The 8741-nt window shown below is 45.3% G+C and overlaps 1 protein-coding gene across 3 annotated transcripts; it reads right to left on the minus strand.

The window, feature by feature from the left end:
• Window positions 1-1274: 1274 nt before the first annotated feature.
• On the minus strand, window positions 1275-6474 carry LOC106935919 (zinc transporter ZIP1). 3 transcript variants are annotated; one of them, XM_015016648.1, is made up of 5 exons: window positions 6081-6474; window positions 5617-5668; window positions 4924-5148; window positions 4695-4825; window positions 1275-2559 (listed from the first exon to the last, which is right to left on the minus strand). In XM_015016648.1, exons 3-5 carry the CDS (start codon window positions 5099-5101, stop codon window positions 1882-1884), a joined length of 987 nt encoding a protein of 328 aa, XP_014872134.1. In that variant the 5' UTR covers window positions 5102-5148; window positions 5617-5668; window positions 6081-6474; the 3' UTR covers window positions 1275-1881. The 3 variants fall into 3 exon arrangements, with proteins under 3 accessions (XP_014872134.1, XP_014872133.1, XP_014872132.1); XM_015016647.1 differs by lacking the exon at window positions 5617-5668 and having other exon boundaries at window positions 4924-5130; window positions 6081-6473; XM_015016646.1 differs by lacking the exon at window positions 5617-5668 and having other exon boundaries at window positions 6081-6473.
• Window positions 6475-8741: the final 2267 nt, after the last annotated feature.

Raw genomic sequence — 8741 nt, forward strand, 5'->3', positions numbered from 1 at the left:
AATGTAAATAAGTCCATAAGATGAACTGCAGCCCAAATACACTTTTTAGAGAGTAGTTTTAAAATATTAGACAATCTTAATTGTATTAAGTTCATGTTTGTTAAATACTAAATGAACTAAGTTTGTCCAATGTGATGTTTGTTTAAACTCAGACGAACGAGGTGTTTATTGAACGTTCAGAAACTACAGCGGCTGAACAGATAAACAGAACAACCTGAACAGGTGATCAGCTCTGAACCATGAGGACCTTTTTACTCTGTCGTTTAAACACACCCGTTGCTGTGGCAACCGCCTGCGTCCCGCTTGCCGAGCAGAGTTTACGTTAAAAACGTAACATTCAGTCCAGGCACGTGCAGAGGGGGGGCCTGAGGGTGCTTGAGCACCTGCCCCATTAGTGGTCTCTGCACGGCCCTGATTCAGTCCGTTAAATCAGGCCTTCAGGCTGGATGTTTATCTTGTGATTATTAATCACAGCGGAAGCTGATGAGCTGATTTAAACTCCTGCTCTGATGGTCAGTCGGTCTTTGAGTCCCTTTTTATTTTATTTTGGTAATGGAAATGAAACGCACAGAATAGCGCAAACAATAATTATTGAGATTATTTAACGTTTTTGTATGTTGGTGAATATTTTGGTAAGCGCATCAGATGGTTGATAACTAATCAGGTCATGTGGGGGAAAAACGATGTTATGTTTTTATCAGAAGGGAAACTGATGTGGTGCCGCTGCAGCCTGGCCTGTATCCGATCTTCTCATGACAGTCTGAACAACGCAGGTCCGATTCTTTCCGAAAGCGACCCAGGCCACTTGGGTATCCGAGTCAAATGTGGCCCGACGTCCAGGTCGCATTCATCCGACCTGAACGTCACTGATTCTCAATAAATGTCTCTATTCTGCGCCTTGATGGCCAAGCGGGAAGAAAAACAACCATGACGGACTGCATGTAAGCTAAGCTCCACCGTTAGCCTCCATGTTTACTTCCGCAAACTGAGCGCTTCTTCTTTTCATGGCGGTTGGCAGAAGACTGAAAAGATGACGCTACTGCGCATGCGGGACACATTCAGGTCGTTTAAAGTTCACACTGCAGAACACATGCAGGTCACATTTACCTGGAAGTGTGAAATCCGACTTGACAAAAAATATGAACTGGGTCACTTCAGCCTGCGATTTCAGTACCAAACAGATTCTGAATTTTTCTAATCAGGACATCGAAGTGTTTGATCTGATGGATGGATTCATGTTCCTCTGGTAAAGATGTGAGCAGCTGGTCTCAGGCTCCAGAACCAGAAGGGCTGATGTTTTTTAATAGAATATACAGAATATTCAGTCAGGGTGCAGAAATAAACCAAAGAGGAAAAAACAAACATTTAATCAGTAAAATAAAAGCAGAATATATAAATACTTATATCTTTTTTTTATCTAAAACTATTTCTGTTTTTATCCATCTGTACTCCACTCTGCAGTCCAACAGGGGGCGCTGTGGTTTCTGGTGATTTTTGCCTAATGCTGATGTTTCCTCCGGACTCTGAAAACATCTGGACCAGGATTGTTTTAAATTATGAGACATTTATAATAGCTGGTTGTACAAATACACAAAGTGACGTCATGAATGTTGAATATTCTTGTTGGGGATTGGATGTTGGCGCCATACAGGAAGTTGTCATGTTTTACAGGAAGTGATCATGTTTGGTTTATGACCGTGGCAGCAGCAGGTTGATTCACCTCCTTTAGTTAAACCCCAAGAACTTTATGAGAATTATCACTTTGATGAAAATTCCCTTTGTAAAACTCTGACCGTCATTGGAACAAAGATCCTGTATAACAGACAGATGCCCTCCTCCATCAGTCCAAGCCAGAGGTTCTGGTTCTCCCCGTCGCCATGGTTACAGCTTGATGAAGAGCACCCCGGTGACGGCGGCGAAGCCCAGCAGCATCATGGCCACTTTGGGGATGCGGCCGCGGCCGGCAGCCAGCTCCTGCGGCAGGATCTCCATGAAGGTGATGTAGAGGAAGGTGCCGGCCGCCAGCCCCTGCAGCGTGCAGCGGGCCAGCCTGTGCTGCGGCGACATCCGGCTCTCCGTGAGCCCCACGCCCAGCGCGATGCCCAGCGGCGACATGACAGCAAAAGTCAGCAGGCAGCCGGACACCACGGCGCGCCGTAGCCGGCCCTGGGACAGCGCCGCGCTCAGCGAGAACGCGATGACGCTCTTATGGATGAGCAGCGCCAGGCAGACCTCCAGCACCTCCTGGCCACGCTGCAGCAGCCCCACCGCCAGCCCCTCCAGCACCGAGTGCAGCGACAGCGAGAACACCAGCACGAAGGCCCGCAGCGCCGACTGGGAGCCCGGGGCGGCGTGCAGGGGACCCGCCGGCTCTGCGGAGCCTCTGCGGCGCTGGGCCAGGCCGCCGCCGGCCGTCTGGACGCCGGAGTCCGCCATCAGGGCCCGGCGCTCCTCCAGCTGGGGCGGAGACTGGTCCTTAAAGGCCAGGACGATCTGCTCCAGAACCAGAACCAGGAAGAAACCCATGGCCACGATGAACTCCGGCAGAGGGAACTGGAGCTGGAACAGCAAACACACCACTCGGTACCAGAACCAAACAGAACCAGAACCCAGCAGCTCTCTGCAACTGGACCAGTAGCAACCAGAGTAACTAACAGAACCAGTATTCCGTGTATGGAAAGCTGAGGTTTTCAATCTGACACATTTTTTTGTATATTTTGTCAAATTAAAAGTTACGTCCTTGAATACACATGAACATAAATCCAACATGTAACAAACTGGTGTGATCACATGGTTTTGTTTGATAGATAATTTAACATAATTAAAAGCAGTTTAAAGTATATTTAATGAGGTGTTGCTAAAACGGTCCTGATAAATGAAGGAAGCAGTAAATTAGTTTAATTCCAGGTTGTTAACGTTCATGAAGCTCATGGAAATGATTCCCATAAAACCTTTACTATCTAATATTTATCATTCCATCAACCCATTATATGTAAACAATGTTTAGAAAATGAAATAACTGTTTAGCATGCTAGTTTCCTTGCTGCTAGCATGCTAGCTTAGCTGCTAACTTGTTAGTGGTGATTGTAGGGGTCCAATAGTTGCTACAGTCAGAAATGGAGACGTTCATGTTGATAATGTTAAAAGTTCTCCAACACGTTGTGTTTAAAATGAAAACATAAAGAAGCTAAACATTCCTATTGGATGCTCTGTGGTGCAGCACTAAATCTAGTTTATTATCAAAAAATGTACACTGAAAAACATTGAAGACTCCTGGATTAAATGGTTCTGCCAGGACCAGAACGGGCCGGTTCCTGGGCTCAGAACCATCAGCTGTGAGATGTTTCATCTGCTGAGGTCAAGGGTCGTAAAACATCCATGTTCCAGCCGAGTCACATGACGGCTCACCTGAGCGCCAGGTGAGCCGTCATGTGACTCGGCTGGAACATCTGATCAGCTTCCAACCAGAACCAGAACCAGAACCTGGGTGAAGGAAAAGGTCTTACAGATATAAATCTTCATCCTCCCCATGTCAATACTAAAGATGGACGATGTTTTTAAACATTTTCTTAAAAAGTCTGATTTTTTTTTTTAGAAAATAATCTAAAAATTAGTGACAGTTTAGAAATTTTGGCCTTAAAGTTTAGATTTTTTTACTCCAAAATGATGACGAATGAAGAAGCTTGATTAAAAAAAGAATTTAATCTATGAAAAATGAAAACCTAAAAGATGGGAAAGTGTTTGTTTGCATCAGCCGCCATGTTTGCTCCATTCTAGAGCTAAAATCATTCAGAGGACTGCAAAAGGTCCCCGGACCGCACCTTGGCCCCCTGCTGCTCCAACAGGTTTTCCTCTGAGATCTGGATTTAGCTCCATCCATCTTCCCTGTCCCACAGCATGATGCTGCCACCACCATGTTTACATATTCAGGCCTCACTTTTCAGATTTGTATGACTCTTGTCCACCAAACAGGATCAGTACGGCGCCCCCCAGTGGACAAGGGGAATGTTCTTCCTTTGCGTTTCCTCGCAGTAAATCAGCAAATCCATCCGGCTCCATTTTATCTCCAGTCAGTGAAAACAAACCAAAAACAAAAAACACCTTCAGAGATCCTGAGAGACCTTCTGGACTGGGTCATGTTTGGTTTTGAAAATGAAAATAGCGTTTAGATTTTCATCTGGGCCATCCCAACACACGACAGCAGATGCTTCATCAGTCCTGTGTAACACAGCTGCTAGCGTTAGCATCATCATTAGCTTTCATTATATCAGTGGTAATGATTTGATGTTTAAGTGCCAAATTATTTTAATCTGATTAACACTAAAGTTTAGGAGGTTGTTTTTATGCGTGCAACAGCATTTAATTTGTATCATTTAATGTAGTTTTAAACATGTATTTTTAATCATGTTATCTTGGTGTTCTTGGGGGCCCCCTGGTGGTGTGGGGGCCTGAAGCAACTGCTTAACTTGCATGTGCCTTGGGCCGGTTCTGATCAAAACTGTCAGAACTTTTTAACTAGTCGTTTTTATGAAACACAGTGTTTGACTTCTGATCTCATTATCCAGATTTGAGCAAACTACAAAAACCTGACAGCAGAAAGACTTTCAGTAGTTAAAAAATCCTCCATGTCCCCCAGGGGGCGCCGTAGACCTGGCCTGGTAAGCATGGGCTGTTTCTGTTGGTGTTGGTCGTACTTTGATCCCAGCGTCCCTGAACGCCTCGCCGATGCTCTGCAGGAAGTCGGGCAGCAGGTCCAGCAGGCAGGTGGCCATGAAGACGCCTCCAGAGAAACAGCTGATCAGGGCCAGCAGGCGGCGCCGCCGCTCTAAAACACACACACACACACACACACACACACACACACCTTCAGCATCGCTCAGCCGGCTGGTCCAGAGTCCGGATGGAGCAGAACCGGGCCAGTACCTGGGTCCCCGCCGCAGCGGCCGCCTGCCCTGACGACGCAGAGCGGGACGAACCCGAACAGCATCGTGACGGACAGCAGAACCACCAGCGCCACCAGTTTGATCTCCAGAGCCGGGAGGTCGGCCGGGTCGACCCGCAGCGCCGCCGGGCCCCCCTCAGGACGCATCAGGACCGTCATGGCCGCCTCAGAGCCCGCAGCAGCCTAGTCTGGACCGGAACCAGAATCTGTCAGAACAAACGCAGCCGTTAGCATCCAGGGCTCTGGAAACAAACCAGCGTTTCAAAGCTGCAGGTTGAAACTTTTCTGAAAATAATTTCTGGCAATGTCAATATGTTTAACCTGAGACGGAAAAGCTGACAAGATCCCAGTGCGAACTACAAACTCTACAGCTAGCATAGCATGTCAGGAATGCTAATGCTAGTTATCATAGCCACTGATGGCAGAAGATAAACGGCTTTCCTGTAGCGATTACTTGTTTCTCTGCCATTAGCACTTTAGCAGTGAAGACATGAGACTGGTTGGCAGCGCTAAGCCCCGCCTCCTGGCTCTGATTGGTTATTTTTGGTCATTAGCGGTTAGCACAGTGCTTCCTCAAGACCCCTGCTCTGCATGTTTTAGATGTTTCTCTGTTCCAGAACAGCTGATTCAAATGATTGCATGACCATCAAAAAGTGCAGAAGGCTGTTAATCACCACAGATTCAATCCAGGTGTGGCAGAAGGGAGACACCTGCAGGGCAGGAGGCCTGAGGACCGGAAGAGAAACACTGGGTTGGTTAGCAGCAGATTATCTGTCACAACATGGAGGCCATTTAAAAAATCAGGTTTTTATTAAAGCTGCTGCAGCTTTAATCTAGTTCCTGTTTCTCATTCCGGGATTCCAGACTGAAACTCCAGAAATCGGACTGGATCCAGATCCAGATCCGGAACCCTTTCCAGATCCGGAACGTTCCAAAGTATTCCTGGTAGTTCTGGATGGGTTCTAGAAATGGAAAGCAACTGATTGGATCAGAACCTTCAAATTTTATGACAAGAACCAGAACCGGGATTTTAGCTCCTTCGTATATCTGGAAACTTTGAGTTTCAGTCTGGACTCACACGGTTCTGTCTAAAAAAGTTATGACCCAAACAGAATCAGAAGTTTGGATCTGTACTCACATAACCTGAAGTTGGATCAGAACCATCAGAACTTTCCTGCTGAGCCTTCAGTCCGTTTCCAGTCGGAACCAGGCGGATTCAGACGCGAACCACAACTTTATCCACTTTGGTCCAAAGAAAAATCACGCGAGAAAACCCGCGACCCACCGCTACTCGTTAGGTTCCCGAATCTTGGTCTTCCCGGACCGGTTCGGTTCAGTCACGTGACCCAGCTGCTTTCAGGAGGAATGTTCTTCTCCTGACTGGGATTTATGGCGGACAGTCCGGGAAGATCTGACTCAGTTCCCATCACCAGATCCCGCCTCAACCAGGAGCTGACGTCAAACGCCCTGCAACGACACAGCAGCGTACTTCCGGTTTTCAAATTAAAAGGGAAAAAAAACCTGATACAACTTTTGTATTTCATTACATTTTACTATACCTTATTATTTTATTTGTTGAAGTTTAAAAAAAAAAGTATTTCAGCATCAAGTATAAAATCAGTTAAAGGAAACAGATTAAACTCCCTCTGGGTTTTTCCTCGTGCTTTTATTTTGAAGATGCCACCGCTTTTCCGGTGTAACCGTGTGTAACTTCCCTCAGCAGCAGGCAGAGGAGGAACCATCCAGTCGGAATCCTGGAACAGTGGGAGTCACTCCTTATCAGTCACTAACCAGAAAGGTCAACAACCCGCAGAACCAGAACCAAAACCCAGTCCGATTCCCAGAACCTGGAACAACCAGGTCAGGAAACATGGAGGCGCTAACAGAGACGGTCACAGCAGGAAGATTGTTTTTATGTTTGTGTTGGTGAAGAACAAAAACACGTTTTGAGCAATAAAAAATCATAAGAACAAAAAATTTGCCAAAAGAAAACAATTGTACAAACTGTAACATTATGGAGCCTCATAAAAAATTATTTAATACCAATCAATAATTTCAGAGGAGAAAATTTCCATGTTGTCATTTATGTCCAACTGGATGCAAATATTGCTTAAAGTCTGGTTTCCTCTTCCAAAATCAGTATTTGTTTGTTGAAATTTTGTTTCATATAGTGAATGAATTGATAAAACCTTTAGATTAATTTTGTTGAAACCCAAACATGACATGTTCCAAAATGTTTTTCAGTCAACTTAGTTACAGAAATGTTGCCTTAATACTTAAGAGAGAGGACACATCCAGAACAACTAGGACTCAGGTCAAAGGTCACAACAGCTAGTTGAGCTTTACATCCGACACACTGAAAACTTGTTTTCACTCATTGGCCTTAAACCCGACTGAGGCCTGATTTCACTCAGTTTTTCAATGATATTTTGTTGTTTTATGGTTTATTTTATCATTTCTTTATCTTTGCACTTTGTTTCAACTGTGGCTGATCCTTTTCTAAAGCATCGCTTATCTTGATTAGGTTAGCTAGCATAGCATTAGCATCATTGGGGTTTGGGCTGCCAGTTGAAGATGGTTTCTTGTTTGTTTTTTTTAAAGTGGCCTTTATTTGAAAGTAGCCAGGAAAGAGATTAATGAGAGAGGCTGGGAATCGAACCTGTGACCACCACCACGAGGACTAAGGCCTCAGCATGAGGGTCGTACTTTGCCCCTGCACCACCACAGCAGCCCAGGTTTCTTAGAGTTACCGGAGGTGGTGGGAAATCCTTCACGTCATCAGCCTCGGGTTGAAGAGTGAAGAACTGCAGCCATTTATCTCGATCCTCTGCAGCTGCTGCGCTAGTTTCTCAACTTGTGTTATTTTTCTGGCACCTTCCTGGGATTAAAATAATATTACAAGATACAAAAGCTTTTCACTCTTATGTTAGGATATGCATATGGCATTAGATTTGTTTCACAATTATTCAATAAAAAAGAAAATCATGTCAAAGCAAAAATCATTAATCCATCCATTTTCTTTACACCCTTGTCCCTTGGTGGGGTCAGGAGGGCTGCTGGTGCCTCTCCAGCGAGCATTTCAGGCAAGAGATGGGTCACCCTGGACAGATTGCCAGTCTGTCACAGGGCAACACAGATGACAAACAACCATGCACACACACACACCTAGGGGCAATTTGGAGAGGCCAATTAACCTGACATGTTTTTGGACTCTGGGAGGAAACCGGAGTACCTGGAGAAAACCCACACATGCACAGGGAGAACATGCAAACTCCATGCAGAAAGACCAGGGCTGGGAATTGAACCCAGAACCTTCTTGCTGCAAGGCAACAGCTCTACCAACTGCGCCACTGTACAGCCCTAATCATTATTTTTTTTTTATTTCTTTGTTTTTTTTTTGGTTGAAACTTTTTTGTCGATTGAACTCGTTTTCTTGCTTATACAACTTTATTTGCTTTGGGGAAGCTTACATGAACATTCTGGGCGGGGCTTAAGGACGAGCGATGTAAGACGTGTTCCGATTGGTTAGCGCTGACTAAAGCGGATGACTCCCTGAGATCTCAGAACTCTGTCCCGAACTGCAGGGCTTCGGTGACGGGACACAGAATGTGATGGTAAGTAATCTTCACAAAACTACACCGTTTAGCAGCTACTACAGTGCCCACCCTGTTTCAAAGAAGAAATCTTACTCAATTTATGACGACATATTTTGTCTGCCGCGATCCCCGGTAGTATATTGTGCTAGCTAATGTTAGCACTAGGTAAAGTTCATAAACTAGGCTGAAATCATTTTAAACCA

The sequence above is a fragment of the Poecilia latipinna genome, unplaced genomic scaffold, assembly GCF_001443285.1.
Source record: "Poecilia latipinna isolate Pla-1442-1.1 unplaced genomic scaffold, P_latipinna-1.0 Scaffold2044, whole genome shotgun sequence".
In the NCBI taxonomy this organism is placed as follows: Eukaryota; Metazoa; Chordata; class Actinopteri; order Cyprinodontiformes; family Poeciliidae; genus Poecilia; species Poecilia latipinna.

Bases quoted from the DNA above. Each gene is read 5' to 3' on its own strand.
- LOC106935919 (XM_015016648.1), bottom strand. From the start codon at position 5,101: ATGACGGTCCTGATGCGTCCTGAGGGGGGCCCGGCGGCGCTGCGGGTC. The intron at 4,826-4,923 runs GTACTGGCCCGG...TGTGTGTTTTAG, and splicing joins CCGCTGCGGCGGGGACCCAG to AGCGGCGGCGCCGCCTGCTG. The intron at 2,560-4,694 runs GTACGACCAACA...TTGCTGTTCCAG, and splicing joins TCAGGGACGCTGGGATCAAA to CTCCAGTTCCCTCTGCCGGA.